At 35.9% G+C, this 20,171-nt stretch overlaps 1 protein-coding gene across 10 annotated transcripts in view; it reads left to right on the forward strand.

The window, feature by feature from the left end:
• Window positions 1-20,171, forward strand: part of PIGN (phosphatidylinositol glycan anchor biosynthesis class N) — a 112,292-nt gene that overhangs the window by 48,212 nt on the left and 43,909 nt on the right. For 9 of the 10 annotated variants that reach the window (XM_081801083.1, XM_081801084.1, XM_081801082.1 and 6 more), the window contains 8 exons: window positions 633-711; window positions 1,643-1,822; window positions 7,214-7,353; window positions 9,525-9,624; window positions 9,729-9,821; window positions 10,788-10,879; window positions 14,074-14,182; window positions 16,272-16,380. In XM_081801083.1, the coding sequence (XP_081657209.1) occupies window positions 633-711; window positions 1,643-1,822; window positions 7,214-7,353; window positions 9,525-9,624; window positions 9,729-9,821; window positions 10,788-10,879; window positions 14,074-14,182; window positions 16,272-16,380 (902 nt within the window). The remainder of the gene's footprint in view (window positions 1-632; window positions 712-1,642; window positions 1,823-7,213; window positions 7,354-9,524; window positions 9,625-9,728; window positions 9,822-10,787; window positions 10,880-14,073; window positions 14,183-16,271; window positions 16,381-20,171) is intronic. The other variant, XM_081801088.1, reaches the window with a different exon arrangement.

Raw genomic sequence — 20,171 nt, forward strand, 5'->3', positions numbered from 1 at the left:
GAATATGGCAAAAATCTTTGTACCCACAACCAGGTTTAAGAAATGTAATGTGGTAAAAATAAGGACAAGGAAATGACAGAAAGAGAAATGAAAGGTAAGGGAACCAGAACAGGTACATGCTGTAGTATAAGAATGGCAAAGAGGTTCAAATTATTCACTGACTTTGATTGTTGGTTTTGATTGCCTGGAGTTTTTGACAGTTCTCAGGCCTGTCTAGCTCAGGGGAACAAAGAGCCATAATGGATTTGCCTTGTCTGTTGTGTGCAGATGAGCACAAGACTGCTGAGTGGTGAAACTCACACCACTAATTTGCTGTTCCATTAATTACATTGATTTAGTCAGAATTTCTTTGTTAACTAGAGTATTCCATTTCTTCAAAATGATGGATCATATGACGCTGATAAGTGGAGTTTGGGGTTGAAACTCTGAGTCAAGAAAACCAAATTTAACTAAAGCTATTTTTGAGGAGAGTTCAGATAATGAGCAGTAATACAATGAGCTTTAGGTTCCTCTCTTGTTTGATTTCTTTATTTTCTCAACTTTCACCATCCTTTTATTTTTCAATTAAGAAAAAAGAAAGAAAATATCATTGAAATGAGGAAACATTTTAAACCTAACCTTTTCTTTTGTAGGTTGCTTTCTGAATCTAAACAGCTAAACATTTTAAGAAAAGCAAGATCATATATAAAACAGAGAAAGTATGATGAAGCAGTAAGTATGCAGGCGTTATCTACATAAATAACTGGTTGTCATTTTGGGTGTGGGGAGGGCAAAGATACACAATGGAGAGCAAAGTGGGCAGGCCAGGGAGCTCTCCTAAACCATTAAAGAAGGATTGGATTTTCTAAGTAGCTGCTTTAGCCATGGACATGCTTCTGTTATGTCAGATATTATCAGGGGTAAACTTTTTTAGGTTAGCATTGGAAATGAACAATTGCCATTTTCTATGATGAGAAAGTATATTCCAATTATCTGTAACCCTATAACCCATAACATTTTAGGACATGGCATATTTGTACATTTGACATTATCTACACACTATCAGAAGTCTAATGATTCATACTGAAGCTTCAGATCTCAGCAACTACCCCACTAGGTTTTCCATTAATTTTCTTTTTGTTAAATGGTCATAATTTTAAAGAAGGAGAGAATTCTATTTTCAGTTTCTCAAATTGCCTAAGCAAAATACCATGCATTTCTAATGCTTGTTTTTGTTATGGTTTTAAAACAGTGAGCTATTGTTTTTCTGTTTTAATGATGCTCTATAACTGACGTGGTTAATCTGCTATGAGAAAATAAAAAATGATACAGATGTGGATATCTCTGCTATTTGGGATCAATATTAGAGAGACTTCAGTTCTTTCTTTTGTATGTCATCTGTAGGTATTTCCACAGAGTGAATCATTTTAAATCACTACACATATCGTAGTTTACATTTAAAATGCCCTTCCTTATCAAGATTCAGAATTCATTCTATTCAGGAATTTTTCTTGTACTTTGCAAGAAGATCCTTGAATAATTAAAATCTGTTCTTGATCCATCATTTACAGTTTGCACTCTAATTTTAACAATTTTCCTGCCTTTAAAACTTAGGTTTTCTGATTCTTCCCATGTGGCAAGTTACATTTTCCTTTCTCCATAGGTCTCCCTTTGCAAGGAGCTGATTCATCTTGCATTGAAAGGCTTGTCCTATTATCACACTTACGACAGATTCTTCTTGGGTATCAATGTTGTTCTTGGTTTTGTGGGATGGACATCTTACGCTTCTTTGTTGATCATCAAGTCTCATTCCATTACTAGAGGTGTCAGCAAAGAAGTTAAGGTATGTTCAGAAAAGATAATGAAGATTCAGATAATGGTGTAAAATCACTAGGACCGGGGAAAGAAATTGAATCAAATCAGCTGTAATGAGTTCATACAGTGTGCAAGTCGTACTAAGCTAACTCTTACCTTTCATTTGCTTTTGTCGTATTGAGTCTTTTTTTCTCAGTTATCTTTATTTCTCTGGTTGGGGAAAGGGTATATTAATAATAATGGCCCCGTAACTTAAGAGGGCTATAAAGATATAATTTAAATCCTCCTATGGCATTAACTGGTGATTTTCTATTCCCTTTAATAATTATTTAGCATGTTATAAGCATCCCATATCTTTCTATTACAGGAGGTCAGAAAACTACTTCAAAGCAATATATTTAACTTTATCTGATATTAAAAGTTTAGGAGCTAGAAAGTGATAAAATCCTTACTCAAAATGTCCCTTTTAAAATAATGTATGTGCTTTTCTGGAACTAGTCTTATCTTCTTTCAACTTTCTGAGATTCTTAATGCAAATTCTCAGAGCTTTTTGTTTATCCTCATTTTAAGAATTAGTCCCTAGTTTACTGTACTTTCAATGAAAAGAAAAAAAACCAAAAAGCTTTAATAGTACTTCATATTAACTGAGTAAATATGAAAGTACATATATGGTTTTACTACATTAAAACACTTTACTCTTTTAAAATATATTGCTAATTATCATTTATTAGGGAAAATGTGCCATTCCCATTTCCTTTACTTCATTCTAATGATTATTACCGTGTCCAAATCCTCTACAAAGTAATATATCTGGATGATATATTATTAATACTAACAGTCTGCAAACATTTCTAGTAGTAACTTTTTCCAATTTTATATTTTATTTTTCTGTAATGAGGGAAGGAAGAACAGTAGTGTTTATGCCAGTTTTTTATAATGCTTTAGTGCATCTTAAATAATTTCCCTCAAGAAATTTTCATTATTTGTATGTAAAATTGACGAGGACAGGAATAATTTTTGACATGGTAGCAAAAGAAACAGAACCAACCGTGTTTTATTTAGCAATGGCATTCTGCTGGGTATTTGGAATTTGTCATTTTAAAGTGCTAACAATGCTGGAAGTAGGCATTATAATTTTGTTTTACAAAAGAGGAAATCAAAGCTGTTTAAGTATTTTGCAAAAGGCCACTGAGCTAGGATGTGGAGGAATTGAGATTTGAATCCAGAACAGTCTTGGGCCAAACACTGCCTTTTCATGTTTATCTTGATATTCAGGTTGTTGAGAAAAGTTATGAAGTCTTTAGATCGATGAATCCACACGATTTCATGGCTGATAGTTCTCCTGTATTCATTCATCTGATAATGCAGTGAATGTTTAATTGAGTGTACAGTATAATGCTAGCTACTGCCTAGGCTGTCCAAAAAAAAATAGAAAATCCAGATTCTGCCCTCAAGGAGACTGGAAGTAAGGAAAGTAGGTAAGAGATGTACACACATAATCACCTTATCAGATGTAGGTCACTATACTACACGACATTGCAAAAGACAGCTTTAACATTGAACAACTTTAATATACATTGTGATACAAAGACTGTCATATTTTAAATAGAGGGGAACTTACTTCAGCAAGGGTGATGATAACAGGAAAGGTAAGTCTTGGTGGAAATTTAACAACGATAGGGAGAAGATGAGAATTGAAGCAAATTGAATGATATAAACAGAGGCAGAGTTGGGAAAATGTATGAGTATGCTGGGATAATGAGTAGTATTTATTGAGCCCCACTATGCCAGGACTATCCTGGGTGCTTTACATGTGTTATTCAATTAAGCTTAACACTACTCTAACTTTGGTAGTTGAGATTCTCATAAATAGAGATGGGGGAATTTAGGCTCAGAGAGACATGTTTTCTTCAAGGACACACTGGTATGAAATAACTAATATTTTCTGATGCTTAAATTCAGGCTCTTTCTACACCATACTGCTTTCAAAATAAATAGTTCAATTTGCGCAGAATGTGGAAGGTTTGTTCAAGGGACTAATAAAAGATTATACCAACAGTGTAGATTAGGCTGAAATAATCAAAGGCCTCAAATGGTGGACTATAGATTTTAAACTATTACTGAAGTGTTGGTGCATTCGTTAGAGTTCAAACAGAGTGAAAGAACGAGTGGGATATATATATTAGGAGATTTTGTGTAAGGAATTGGCTTATGTGATTGTGGGGACTAGTTGGCAAGTCCTAAATCCAGGGGTCAGGCCCTCGAGAGGACCACACTGGAGCTGGCTGGCAGGAGCTGAAGCCACACTCAGGAGTTGCACTTTCTTCTGCCGGGAAGCCACCATTGTGCTCTTAAAGATTTTCAACGGATTGAAGCAGGCCCACCCCAATTACACAGGATAATCTCCCTTACTTAAAGTCAGCTGATTACGGACTTTAATCACATCTACAAGATATGTTCACAGCAACACCTAGGTCAGTGTTTGAAGAACTGGGGATGGTAACCTAGCCAAGTTGACACACAAAACTGACTGTTACAGTTGAGGTTATCAAAAATACTTTGAACCCTTTGGTTCTGTTTGCAAAAACATTCTGATTCCTCTTCGGTGAGAGTTTATAACCTAGTGAAGTGACGCAATCTGAACAGTTCTGAAGGAAGAATAAAATGCCAATGGTCCATAGCCTTAACTGAAGGGAGGCATGGAGAGCAGTTAGGAGGTCAGATGAAGCTCAGCTGTGCATGTATTAGAATGAGATGCTTGCAGTTGGGCTGTAGGGAGGCTTCACAGGGGAGGCTGTTGCCAAAGTGAAGTCTTTTTGGTTTTTTTTTAAGATTTTATTTATTTGAGACAGAGCGTGCATGCACTAGCGGTGGGGGGGGGGGCAGCAAAGGGAGAGGGAGGGAGAAGCAGACTTCCCGCTGAGCCGGGAGACCTGTGCAGGACTCGATCCCAGGACCCTGATATCATGACCTGAGCTAAAGGTAGACGCTTAACCGACTGAGCCACCCAGGCGCCCACAAAGTGAAGGCTTAAAGGGTGAATAGCGCAATAGAAAAAAGGAAGGCAATGCACAGAGTGAGCAGCCTGTGCCAGATGAGGAGAGAGGTAGCATGGCTTCTTGCAAGAGCTGCGAGCCACTGATACGGCCAGACTATAGAGGGCCTGCAGGGGAGGGAGCGATGGGCTTACAACAAATATTATCCTCATTGCCAGATGAGGAAACAGAGCTTTAGACAAGCTAAATGGGTTAGTCAAATTGACAAGCAACTAGGACAGCACTGGAATTAAATTTAGGTCTGACTCCAAAACTTAAGTCCCTTCTACATGACACCCAAATTATACAGGTCAGTTCTAATTTATCACCATTACAGGCAGTGAATATCTTCTTTTCTTGAAATGTAATTTGCTACGGCTCCTCTTAATTGTGTTCTGCATGTAACTTCTACATACTCTTCTCCTCTGCTTTTTTGCCACTTCAGATGTTACTTGCTTTAGAACTAAATATCCTTATTTTGCCACATGCTTTCCTTTATTTTCTTATTACCTAATAAAAATCCCAAAATATTAACCCCTTAAACCAAGTCTCATGATTTCCATCTCGACCTGTATGGTTTGAACTCCTTGAAGGCCAGCACCTAGTATGGAGCACAGCATAGAGTGTGCAACTTAATCCGTGCTTGTTGGATGAAGGAGTGACCGTAAGGCACCAGCATGGCTCGTTATCATCAGGTGTTTTTGGAGGGGCCAGGAGGTGGTGGGGAGTCAACTTATGATAAAGTAGAAAATGCCCCCGACTCTTACTATTTAAAAGCCGCTCAATCTTCTACTTCAGCTGAACTGGATTCTTCATGATTTCCTTTCCTACAGGTGGATGCCGTTGGTAGTGTCTATTTTAAGTATCAAAGGATTAGATTATTACACCATATTATACTGACTCCAGAAAATCCCTGGAATTTTTTACTCTTTTCAACTTCTTTTGTTACTATTTTACTAGTCTCAAAATGATGTGAAACCAGTCTTACCTCTTAATATGTGTTTTGGCCACCTTCAGCTTATAGACTCCAGCTATCCACATTTATTTGAGATTTGTGCCTTGCTGTGGGACCTCCCTTGCTGTCTCACACATCTCCATTCCCAGTGCTGTTCACTTACAGTTTTCTGTAGTGCCTGCTGCGACTAATGCAAACAAGTAGGAGAGGAGAGAGTAAAAATGACGGTAACAACAGCAGCTGTTGTTTACTAGGCATTAATGACATTCCAGGCATTTTGTTAAGCTCTACATAATCTAATTTAAACATTACCAACCTTGATAAGTAGATATGGATTATTGTTCTCATTTTATAAATGGGATGAAATTAAGTCTCACTACAGTTTTGTACTTTGCTCATGGTTGTATATGGTTGTACATAGATCAAGTGAGTGAGCCAGAATTTGAGTTCTGCTCTGTGTAGTTCTAAACTCTTAATCACATTGCTGTGTTTCACCTTCCTTTTTACAACTATGTCCTAGTTTATCCTTGTTTCTTACTTCCTTTCTGGTGACATTTTATGCCTGTAAAGAGGAATTATAAAGAGGAAAAAAAATCTCTTATCTCCCTCCCCTGCAATTCCTCTACTCCAGTAATTCTTAATTCTCACCTTATTTAGCTTTGGCTAGCAAAGCAAGGGGAAAACAGAGACAAAACAAGGGACAGACGAAAGAGAATGCCAAATTGCTCCTCCATTCCTGGGTTTTTCCTCCGGTGCTGTTCTTAGCATCACAGCTTTCCATAGGTGTGTTCTTTTTCCAATTACTGGAATGTCTGTACCTGAAGCTTGCTTCATTACTCCTGGCCCAGAGCACCCACGGGCCTGCCCAGCCCATGGAGGCCATCACTCGTGGCTTACATTGAGGAACTCCTTTCTTGTTTGGCAGGCGGTTGGGAAGAGAAGATATGACCGAATGAACACACTGTGGTTGGGCAATGGAGAGAGGAGCGTGGGCAGCATGTCAAGTTGGAGTTTGAATAGATAGAAGCATTGCTCCAAATGAAGATTAAGTCCCACAGTTTATTGTGCATTAAATGGGCTTTTGTGAGCTGGTCAGGGAGCTCAATCAACATTTATAAGATTGTTACTAAGGAGAAATATGTTCAGAGTTCCAAACAAGTTAATTGCAGACAAACTTGAGGAACATAGTCACTTTTAAATTGAGAATTGCCGAATTGCAACAATGCCAGGATACCCAGCCTTTTCCTCTGTACTGATACTTCTCCAATGACAGCATTTTTTTTAAATGCAGTTCTTCAGTTAATCAGGTAGTTGTGTGGAACCACTGAAAGAAAGTAGTAATATGTCCCTCCACTTTGTAAAATCTCTTTTAAAAACCTATCAGTTAGCATGAATTTAGAAGTGTTTCAATGTTCTGTTTGATTTTCAGAAACCAAGCCACCTCCTGCCATGTAGTTTCATAGCTATCAGTGTTTTAGTAGCATTTTTCCTTCTGATTCAAGACTGTCCCTGGACTTACTACGTATATTGTTTGTTGCCAATGCCAATATGGTATGCTGTGCTAAGAGAGTAAGTAACACACCTTGCTGTCTTATTTTACACTTCATTGACAGTTTAATTTGTATTTAAAGTGCATTGGATTTCTGTAGCATAAATCATAAAAGATGTTCATAATACCCTTCAATCTCTGAGCCCTCCCACTTCATTTATAGCAGCACAAATGTTGCATATAAACGTCCTTTTTATTTTGCCTTTCTCTTTTGACTTCATCTTTTTTGCCTCGAGGTAGTATTGACCTTGTTCCCTTCTTTGTGTATGTATCCTTTATAAATAAGAAAAATCTGGACTACAAATAGAATAATTAATGTTGATGGTACTATGCCAGGAGTAATGTATATTTTGAATTTGTCTCATCATCTGAGATTCCAGTGTATCTTCATGTTTTACAAGGAAATGTACATGTTTTCTTTTCCCCACACATTTTTGCCCTTCCTTTCGTAGCTATCATGTAAACCTAGATAAATGGAACTTTGTAATTAAATCCAGGCTAGTAATGTGTACACACAGAGGTGGATATTATTCACATGTACCATGGTTTCTTCCTTTAACTGCCTCCTCACAAGCTGGAAGTAAAATGGATTCTTACCATTGTAGAAAACATCAGAGTAGAGCTCTTAGGCGAGTTTAAAGCACTTTAAAATAAAACCACTCAAATATTGGGCTGGTTCACGTTCATAGGCAGCGAGGGTCATGTTGCACATCTTGTTGACCTCTATATTTGCACCAGTAATCTAGAATTTAAACTTAGTCTTGGGCATCCAAGCATCCTCTGAGCAAACCAGACCCCAAAAGCAGGGAATTAGAGCCCAGACTTAAGGGTATTTTCAAGGTTGGCCTGAAAATTTCCAGGGTTGGCCAGCATGTTTGTCATGATGTGATGTGTATTTTTATTCTAATTTTTGTTAACTCCAGCTTTGACCACAATGTTTAAAAACATTATTTTAAAATACTAACATTAAAATATCAAAATAAAAATTAATATTAAAATGTTTAAAATATTAACATTTAAAAGTATAAGACAAAAAGACACAAACAAAATGACATAGTGTTGCTTCTCCATTTGAAAGGAATTCCCATTGCTGGATATATGTACTCTGGCTTAAAAATTTTTAGAATGAACGTTTTATCAACATTTTAGCCTTACAGAAAATTCTATTCTACTACAGAACCTCTCCTGAATTATTAAGTGTCCTAATTATGAAGATGATGTATATATTTAAACTTTAAGAGGAAATGTGATTTTGAATGTACGTTATGTTCTATCTTTATCTTTTTGATAGATTATTTAGAAAATAAAACATAAAAATTCACTTTTCTTATAAAATCTTCTAAATGATTTACAGAATCATCTCTTGTTTTCTTGTGCTTATTCACTGTTGAGAACAAAAGAAGCATTCTCCTTTGGACTGGTGTTATCTTTGCTTTCCTACATGGCACCTTAGTAGTTTTGATAACATTATGTGGCCATTTTTTTCAGTCAGAAAAAGATCATAAACCAAATGATACTGACCTTTTCTAATTACCTACGTAATCACTACAAATGCTAAAAAAAATTTTTCCAGTGATGAAATGTAAAAAGTACTCAAGTATGTAATACAGTTTTAATGGTTATGGATTCACATTTAATTACAATGAGTGTACAGTTAGCAACATCTTAAATTGGGTTTGGAGAAGGTTATTTAGTTCAGTGAAAAAGTGCAATTAGGAGTTTCTCTACCTAGATTAGGAAAACCTACGCTTATTTTATTAAGACAGTTGAGATTTCAATATGATTGATCTTGGTGAATTTAAATTTTTTTCCAGCTTTTATCCATTTGGGTTCATTGTATTTTATTTCTGATCATGTATGTGTAATTGTATGTACTCATGTTTAAGCTAAGATCAAACATTTATTTATCATTAATGTTTATTTTTAAAACAAACTTTTGTGATCATTATCAAATTCAGAAATTACACTTTTTCCTAAAATGCTTCTTTCTAGCTTTCAAAAAAATGATTTAGGTAAGTGAAGCCATTGAAAGAAATCTGTTAGAAATTATATTAGTTTTTGAATAACCTATGAGTTGAAAAGTCCCTGATTTCTAGGTTTGCGCAGTTTTTATTTTTTACCATATATTACCTAAATTTTTTGTTCAATATATAGTATAAATAATCTTTTTATAAATAATCTTGTCAAACAGGTTTCAAGTCATTCAAGACTTTGTCTTATCACTGTTGACCTTTCCTCCAAGTCAGTTGGTTGGATATCTGTTCGTCTTTACCCTGGGCATTGAAGTATTAGTGAGTAATTTACCACATTCCAGTATTTTCAGATCTCTTTCATACATATGTAACTCCTCTTAAATGACCTCATTTTTCATTTCTTCTTTGGAATGCATTGCTAGGTTCTCAGTTTCTTCTACCGCTACATGCTCACAGCTGGACTTATTGCATTTGCGTGTTGGCCATTTATCACTCAGCTATGGACTCGAGCAAAGGTACAAGTACTTGTTTTGACATCGGACAGATTAGTAGCTACTTGGTTTTGATATGTGTTTAACTCAGGGAATTGTTCATTTTTAAAGAAAAGGGTAGAATGTGTCCTTACATAAAGAGCCTGGTCCTTTTGACGGGAGGACTGAGGTTACCTTCAAGTGATTCACATAGACTTTCATATCAAAATGAATTGGTCATGCAGTGACTGAAATACGCCGAGGCAGAACTGGTCTGTCCTTCTCTAAATCACTTCCTAGATTCTGCTGGCCTCAAATGTCTAAAGGATGGTATTGTCCAGAGCAAGGCCGTGGCTTGGGAAGCAGTGCTCTCAACTCAAGTCAGAGGAGTCACCTTTCTCCTAGCCTTGAGAATTGGCTCAGGTTTCCACTGTGATACTTTTTGATGGAGGTACCAGGAGGATAGAAATATCTTCTTTCCACCCTCTGAGAACTTAGAAGATTCTCCAGTTAATGGGGTTATTGATAATTTTTTGTCTTAATCTAATTGCAAAAGTATTTTTACTTCCTTCCCTCCTGAGCTCAATCACTTGATTATGATTGCAGGCCAGCTTTCTTATAGATGTCATCAGTATATGGTGTAACATAAATTGATTAAAGCCCTTGCTGTGAAATATGACCCAGGTTTAAATCCTGGCTGTTTCACTTACTGGTCATAGACCTGGTACCACTGATACTTTAACATCTCTGAGCTCCATTTCCTCATCTGAAATATTGTGAGTAATATAACCTGCCTCATGAGGTTATTGTGAGACTTTAATCAGATAATGCTCATATTATACCTAATACAGTACCTATTACATGACAGATCCGCCACCAAGAGGAACTGTATTACAATTTAAACAGCTCTAAGGCTTTGCATGTGGTCTTCACACTCGTGCAGTCTGTGAAACACTGAAGACAGTTTTCTTAACCGTACTTGTCTAAAGATAACTTTTTTATTTATTTTAGAGCATCTCACTGAGTTGGATTTTCTTCTCTTTGCTCCTGGCAGTGTTCCCACTGATGCCTGTTGTAGGACGAAAGCCAGATATCTTTCTAGTGTATGAACAATATTTTAACTTACTTTCTTTTCAATGTAATTGTTTTTCTCAGTCAGCACTGTGAAATGTGAACCTAATCTTGGTCATGAGTTTCAAAATTAACTAGTGAATAAACTAAAAGTTAAAATACTAATATCAAACAATTAGTCATAAATATTGGCTCAGGCTCTGGGGAGCATTAAAGCTCCTTGGTGATGCTTCTGGGCCTTCAAAAAAAATGAAATTGGGCCAAACACTGATAACTTAAAATGCCAAAAAAAAAAAAAAGTCTAGACTCTTTTGTATATTGAGGAATCAGTAAAAGGGTTCATATGAAAAAATGTTCTGTTTGCCAAAAATGAAAATATCTAAAACCCATTGCTGTAATCTTTGCCTTTGAGCATTTCCACACTTTAATTGTCTTAGAATAATGAAATTCTCTCCTAATCTGCCTGTAATGATCTCTAGGGGAGAAAGCTCTGTACCTTGACAACTTTACCATATCTAATCACTTACACTGTTACAAAATTCTGTATACCTTACCTAATTCTCCATGCTACTGTCACATTTATTTCTTCTCAATATATCCCAAATAAATCTGTAAAATAATTGATTACCTTTGCTTTTGACTTTACTTTTAAATTATTCTCAAGAAATCCACTGGCTGTGTGTGTGTGTGCGTGTGTGTGTGCATGTGTGTGCTTGGCAACTAAATGATCTGTATTTTGTGTAACATTTCCTCTCATTTTCTAATCATGCAATCATCTTTGTTACTTTGTTTTGAACTCTGTATAAGCAACTTTTTTTTAGCGTTTTAACTAATATTGATGAGGGTATATCTTTTTTAGCTGAAAGAATATTAACTAAACGATATTTTTTAAAGTATGTGTTAATTTTTGAGTTTCTGTTATTTATCAGTGAACACATTTTATCTCATTCTGTGAAGTACTAGTAGGGAATAAGTCAGGAATTATTCCAGAAAGTCAGTTTATTAGCAGAGCCCAAAATAATTGTATTGAATTCTTATTTTTTTTTAAGATTTTGTTTATTTTTTGACAGAGAGAGACACAGTGAGAGAGGGAACACAAGCAGGAAGAGTGGGAGAGGGGGAAGCAGGCTTCCCGCAGAGCAGGGAGCTGGATTTGGGACTCAATCCCAGGACCCAGGGATCATGACCTGAGCCGAAGGCAGACGCTTAACGACTGAGCCACCCAGGGCCCAATTGTATTGAATTCTAAGACCATACTTCTAAGACATAATTTATTAGTGTTATTAAGTAAAAACATTTTGGATCTGTCATAAACTATAGTAGTAGGTAAGAAGATGAATTTATTGCTTGTTTTATTTTTCTATGAGCTCTCCTGTTGTCTTTACAAAGCCCCTTTCCCCACTTTGGTCAATCTCTGCCTTTCTGTCCTGCTCAAGCAGTGTTGACATAGTTGAGCAGAATTTATACACTAAAAGGAGAAGAGATTATATAAATAGTCTCCATAGAACTTTGCCACTTGCATATTTTACTAAAGATGAATTCAAGAAGCAAACTTGTTAAAACATGAGAAATCTAATTTGTATTTTTAAAAATTATGTTTTTTCCATCTATGCTTAATTTAAGTTCCTCAGTGATTTAAGTTTGTTCTGGTATTCTAGTAAGCTATATTTGCAACTTCTTTATGTTGACTCCTGGTTCATGGAGAAATTTCTACTCTCCATTTGATCTCTCACATCACCTCCCTTTAGACACTTACCAAGACAGATATGTAAAACATTTAAGGATAAAATTGAAGGAAAAAGCAAAAATAACATAGCTATAATATTCTTCTTACTCAAGTCTCTGAAATAAAAACATTTGCCAATGAATTAAAATACCAAATTTTTTTTAAAGGAAAAGCAAATAATCTTGATCATAGATGGCTGTTTTCATAAGTCTTAATGGTAATCCATGTTGAATGTATAACTACTTTTTTCCCTTACAATTCTCAAAGAGTATTAAAAGAATCAAAACAAAAATAAGCAAGTACTTTCCTAGGAGTTCCTGCCTTGCATTCATTTTTAGCCCTGCCTTTTTGCTCTTTCTTATTCCTCTTTAACCAACTCCTTTTCTCTTAGTTGTTGTATTGCCTGCTTCCAGATTCTGTCCTTAACCTTATTTCAGTTGTCCTATGTTACTCAGATTTTTAGGAGGTGAGAAATATAGCTTAACATTAGTATACCATTTCCTTGGTATCAGTTTCCTTCAACTTTAGGAACCATACTATACCTGGTGTTCCTGAAAAAGTGTAATTTATCAGGGCACCTGGGTGGCTTAATCGGTTAAGCAACCAACTCTTGATTTCAGCTCAGGTCATGAGGTTCAGGTCTCAGGGACTCCGCGCTGGGTGTGGAGCCTGCCAAATATTCTCTCTGCTCCTCCACATCCTCCTCCCTCCCTCTCTTAAAAAAAAAAAAGTGTTAATTTGTTGTTTCTTTACTGTACAAATGCCTTACCTGCGTACTACCTTTGTGACCTCTGTCCTACCCTTTCTTTAGCCAGGAGCCGCTGAGGAAAGCACCAAGATTAATGATAAAAAGAAACATTTTGTCCTACTAACACTAGAACAATAATAGGGAATAGAAATGTTGATCCTTTTTGTATGAGTAAGAACTCATAGTCAGAAAATTTATGTTGTAGATACTGATGATATGTTTAAATATTTTTTATATTGTTTTCTGTAAATTTATCCAAGTCAGGCTAAGAATTATGGTAGCTGGTATGCATAAAAGTTTAAAAAATCAAAGTAAAGAAATAAGGTAAAGATATCTAAAAAATTGTGAGAAATTAAAAGTAACCCCATCCCTACTGCATCTTTTTTATTTTTTTAAGATTTTATTTAATTGTTTATTTGTCAGAGAGCACAAGCAGGGGAAGCGGCAGGCAGAGGGAGAAGAAAGCTCCCCCCTGAGCAAGGAGCCCAGTGTGGGACTTGATCCCAGAACCCTGGGATCATGACCTGAGCCAAAGGGAGACGTTTAACTGTCTGAGCCACCCAGGTGTCCCCCTACTGCATCTTCATCCTGTGATTTTTATTCCTCTTACACCAGTATACCTATTTTGCTCCTTCATCTTGATAAAACCAAATGACTGATAGGGTCTACATTAGAGTAAAATATCTAATATTTTTATGTGTTCAGTAAATATCTTAAGAAAATTTGAAGTTGCGAATTGTGTTTTAAAACAGAATGGGTGCCGGCTTGCTGGTTCTTCTGCTATCCCTTTGTGTTGTAACATCTCTCATAAGAAGAAAAGATCGTTTTATAAATGAAGAGCTGCTGTTACATCTATTTCAGGTCAGTTACAGGTTTTCAACATCCTGTTATACTAATGATATATCACACGGATCTTATGGTTGTATATAATGATATTGTTCTTAAGATGCCATCACAGTTACATTGCTCAATGCCTGCCAGCTGAGAAGAAAGTTCTCTGTTTAAGATATTACACGGAAATATATTCTCTAAAAGGTATGAAGTAGCCAAAAGGTCAGCAGGAGGCAGCCTGAAGATGCCAAGAGAGCAGAGGTTAAGGAGATATAAGAGGCATCCATATTGACCAAAAAGCTGAGCTATAAACGGCCTCCTTTGGCCTGAGATTCTATGTTGTTCTCGTTTGAGTCAGGAGAAGGGTAATCTTTGAAGTGAAAGCAGCCTCTGAGTATGTTTATATGAAGAATAGCCAGTTTAAGACTTCAGATGCTGTGCCAGGGAAAGTAGACCTCACCTTGGCTGCTGGCTTTGGTGTGGTGAAAAGAACTTTGAACTTGAGGTTTCAAAATTGAGTCAATTCTCAGTTATACTGTGTACTAGATGATGGATTTTCAGTGATATAGCTTTGGTCTATTTGTTTTTAATTTGTAGAGATAATATCTAGTAGAGTTGTAAGAATTAGAGAATATATGATGTCATATTTTGTAAAGTGATAGCTGTTTTGTATATAAGCACGGACACTACTTAAATTTGTTTTTTTAAACAAAAAAATTAAACATATCCAAAACACTGACAAAAGAAAACTTATAGGAATCTTCTCAAAGAATTTCCTCTGAACAAAGCTGGGGTAATAGAAAGTAATGCCAAGAACACTCTAAAATAAAAATACAACAACACTTAAAAGATGTTAGTTTATTCTTGGAGAACAATAGAGAACATATAAAAAGAGAAGAAATGTTTTGTCAAATATCCTGTCAAGACATAGGAATGTATATTTCATTTTAAATGGTGCACTGACTGGCTTTACACTAAAGCCCATAGGTAGCTTTGACAAAATTCACCTATAATTATGACTACTTTGGCAGAAGTGAATGTTCCTGGATCCTACTCTATAGGAGCAAATATCATGTTAAAATTCTCACAGTCTTTGTTGGAAATACTCCTGAGTTGATAAATCTGTTATGAAATTTCTTTTTACATTAACTATATTAATTTGGATTGATTGCTCTATTGTATAGCATATTTTTGGTGATTCCAAGAAAAATATCTTTGACATGTTAACATCTCTGACATGAGAATGTGTCCTACAATTGAAAGGATCCTAGGATTGTGTCATAGTTTTATCAACAGCATTTTTTTTTTCTAAATTCACTGAAAATATAAGAGAAATTAAAGGTATCTCAAGGATTGGTGATGGGGTTGCTAATCTGATCTCTAGGAGATTTTACTTCATTTACAACTGTAGCTATGTCATTTCTTAAAAATGGCAAATAATCCACTAGTTCGGGGGTTAGCAAATAATTTTCTAAAGAGCCAGATTATAAATATTTTAGGCTGTGGGTCATATGGAGTCTTTTGTAAATTCTCAGCTCTACCACGTAGCTCAGAGGGAGTTGTAGATTACACATAAATGAATGAATGTATACTACACATAAGTGACTGTGTTTCAACAAAACAGTATTTCTAGGAACAGGCCACCAGCCTACAAGCCATAATTTACCAGTTCTCCACAAGTTTATATATATTCCCTGAAGAATACTGTGCTCCCTGTGTTCCCAGTACCAGGTGAACATTCAGGCCACAAATACGTGTTGAATCAATGGATATGACTGGGTAGAAGACACTCAACCACATTGCACTATCTGCATTTCCATGAGTTAAGAAATCTTCAACGTTAATAATGAATATTTCTAAATAGATATGGTGTGATCATGTATACCAGACTACTCTTGAAAGTGCAAAATGCCTCATTTCGTGCTTGTAAAGGAAGGCCTCTGCTTACTGCCAGAGTTCTATCAAGCTTGTAGCCTTGGCTGTATGTGAGCCGGTCCAATTTCAGTCGTTTTGGGGCTAGATTCCAGTTGTTCAGGCACTTTTCTAAGGATTCTTTTTATATATAAATTAGTCTCTCACCACCTTCTCTTCTACTGGTGTGTTTTGTATTTACTTTCAGATGCTGAGCATCGTGCTTTCCATGTGTGTTGTGTATACGACCCATGACAGTTTGCTCAAGAAACAAGGACTGCCTCTTTTTAACCAGATCATTAGCTGGATAACGTTAGGTAAGAGGACAGTCAAACTAAATGAGTTAATGTTATTATAGCAAGTCATATCTTAAAATTATCCATATATACCTGTATTATTGTTACTGAAAGAAATAATTTTGTTGAATGAAAATAATAATAACCAGCTATGAATTCCATCTTATGCTGGAATTTGACAAAGAAAATTAGAACTTTTGTTCTAATACATTCATGTGTTAGTAAGAATTACTTGTTAGAATATTATTGGCCTGATAATAAGGCTATATGTTTATTCACATCTGATAAAACTAACGGATTCCCAAAGAGAAGAGATTCTTATGCTGAAATTTCATGTCAATTCATAAATTCTCCATCCTTACATAGGGACTAGGAAATAGTTCAGTTTTATCTGTATTTCCCTTGCTGAAAATAACATTGATTAGTCACTTTCCAACACATTACACATTTTATAAAGCCAGTTAAATGTTTCAAAACACATTCCTCTATAGTACCTTTATTTAAGGATCCTGAAGTGTGCATGTGAAGGAAACAGAACTAATTTAAGGACCTAGGGTTTTCCTTCCAATTAGAAGATAAGACAGAGGCAAGCTTGAAGTCTAGGATTTTCCTTTTAAAAAAAAAAAAAAGACACTTTGTGATGTCTATGAATAATGTGACATGCAATTTAGCCCCTCTGTTTTTTTGTGTGTGTGTGTTTTTTAATGATTTTTGTTGTTCATTAAAAAAGAAAAAGATCTTTGGATGGAACTTTATCTTAAAAATGATGAAGGCTGTTCTGCAGGCTTTCCCATTGAATTATCTTGATTTAATAAAATTACTATTTATATTCATTTTGCATGAACAATATTGATGACTGCTCCTTCATTTAAAAAAAAAAATGTGTTCAGTTTGTACTATGTTCTGGCACTGCACTCTTCTGTTCCCTGAGAAGAATAAAGATAGGCCAAGTCCCTGCCCTTTTGGAGCTTGTATACTGCAAGGAAGGGGTGGGTAATATTCTAATGAGGTGACTATTAGTAATGATCTCTCTCACATGATGTGTTAGTTTTTAAATCCCCAGAAAAAACAAAAACTGTGAATGGGAACTGTAATACTAAAGGGAAGTCTTTCTGTCATAGTCCATCATTTCTCAAGTGCACAGTCATATATAACTCACACCAGCAGATAAACAGTATATGGCAAATAGGAGACCCAATGTACATGGTAGCAATGCATCTGTTGCTCATTCCTTTCCAGTGCAGCCTGGCTCACCTCCTTAGTTTTCTTACCTACGTAGGGGTAAACTACAGTGAAGAAGAGAAGCAAAGAAAACATAATTTGTGTGCATTTCATTATATCTCATTTTTAAATTTCTAAAAAGGTTAAAAAGAGAGAGAACATAGAATTACAGAAAACCATCCTCCATTTCATGTGCTTGTCCCTCATCTGTGTTTATGAATATATGTATGGGTAACATTTTTTAGATACCATATTCAGTACTTTTATTTATTCTGCCATCCTTATATTAATTTTTCAGCTGACCTAGCAATGTTCATGGCATTTTTTTCTTTGTCTTTTATGACACTGACATTTTTGAAGAATATAACCAACCGCAACACCCACCCCGCAATGGACTGTTACTCAATTTGGATTTGTCTGATGTTTCAGACATAAGTGATGCTGTGCCCTTCCTAGGGTCACATTTGGAGGCGCATGGTCTCTATCTGTCCCTCATTGTTGATGTTAATTTCCATCACCCTATCAAGGTGTCACCCAGTTTTTTTCATTGTAAATAAGCTGTCAGTGGGGACACTAAGACCAGCAGATATTCTCATCAAAATTTCTCCCTAGATGTAGCATCCATTCATAAATCTTTGCTGATCCAGTCTTTGTCATGATGGCTACAAAATAACTCCTACTGCATTTATCAGAGGTTCTCAGCATTCTCCTCTGAGAATCTTCCCTTCTTTCCTATTCATTCATTCATTCATTCATTCGTTCACTCACTCATCTATTTATTATTATTGTGGACTCATGAGCACCTATTTTTTCAAAGATTTATAACTCATTACTGTTGATACTTTGGTGCTCAAATTGTCCCAGATTTGGCTAGAGATAGCACCTTGGAGCTAGCTTGTAAATAGACAGCCACCCTCCCTTAAGTTTTTTGAGCACTTTCTTATTTTCTGGCATTAAGAAGATGTTTACTTTATAAGGTTTACCTTGTATCCACACTGTCCCAGCTCTGGAATCAGTTATTTCTCTGAGGAACCATAGCTCTTTTTATTGGGTGAATAGTATTAGACACCAAGATCTGAGTGCCATATGTACTCATCACTACTGGAGTATCTTTGCTTCTTTGCTCTTCAATGGACAGAGCTAGGAAATATATGCTTTTATATACATATAACTTCTCTTACATATAAATACATATACACAAATTAACACACACATATATGCACATAAACATGCATACCTATACATATTTCAGAAATCGTAAGTTCACACTATACCTATATCTCTGTCTATTCTTTCTTGCCTTCCCCCATTCCATATTTATATGCTCCTCCCATGTTGATAAGTAACCCTGGCTCCCACAACGTCAACATGTGTACTCATTTGTTCAGTCCTATAGTACATCTAAAACAAATTCAGGAGTCTTTCACCCATACCGTCACAATAAACAATATTATTCGAGATTTGTTTGTAATTCTCACTCTGCGCCCAGACTTCACCTTGCCCAAGACCAAGGGTTTATGGTTAAATATTGTGTTCATAGTTATTTGGATTTGCCAGCCTGCCTGCCTCCCTCCCTTCCTCCATTTTGTTCACTGTGATTATGGTATTCATTTGAACTACAGCTAGGTTTGTTTCAATTTGTTTTGGCTTTTTTTTTTTCTTTCCTATTCTTTTTTATCTAATTTTTTATGTAGGTAGAATATTCACATGTTTCCAAACATAGAAACAATACAAAAAGGTATACTCAAGTGCTGCCTGTAGTCCTTTCCCCCCATTCTCCTATACCCCTAATCCTTCATGGGCTATAACCTTCATTGCTTTCTGGTTATCCTTTATATGTTTCTCTTTGCAGTGATAAATAGATATAAGGATGTTTTCTTACTTTTCCTCCTTTCTTACACAAAAGGAGTAGCATTTTATATATCCTCTTTTGTACTTTGCATCTTTCACTTAACACCTCTTGGTAATCACTTCATACCAATTCATAGAGCTCTTCTTTATTCTTTTTTACAGCTATTTAGTTTTCCATTGTGTGTGTATTCCATTGTTTATTTAACCAGCCTCCTATGCTTTCATGTTTAGGTAGGTAATCTTTTTTCTTAATTACAAATAATCCTGCAACAAATAACCTTGAGCATATGCATAGTTCATACTGTTAGAGGTATATTTTCAGGATAAATTCCTAGAAGTTGTATTACTGGTACAAAGGGTAAATGCACATGTAGTACTTTTAGATATTGCTAAATTCCCCTCCAGAGGTGTACCATTTTTCATTTTTGTTAACAATATAGGAAGAATGCCTATTTCCCCATAGCCTCACCAAAGTCTATTGAATTTATGCCAATCTTGTGTTTAAGAAATGGTGTATCTGTGTTTTTAATTTGTATTTTTCTTTTTTAAAGATTTTATTTATTTATTTGAGAGAGAGAGACTGAGAGAGAGAGAGCATGAGAGGGGGGAGGGTCGGGAGGGTCAGAGGGAGAAGCAGACTCCCTGCCGAGCAGGGAGCCCGATGCGGGACTCGATCCAGGGACTCCAGGATCATGACCTGAGCCGAAGGCAGTCGCTTAACCAACTGAGCCACCCAGGCG

The sequence above is a fragment of the Leptonychotes weddellii genome, chromosome 13 (genome assembly GCF_054177405.1).
Source record: "Leptonychotes weddellii isolate Sample4059 chromosome 13, ASM5417740v2, whole genome shotgun sequence".
Lineage (NCBI taxonomy): Eukaryota > Metazoa > Chordata > Mammalia > Carnivora > Phocidae > Leptonychotes > Leptonychotes weddellii.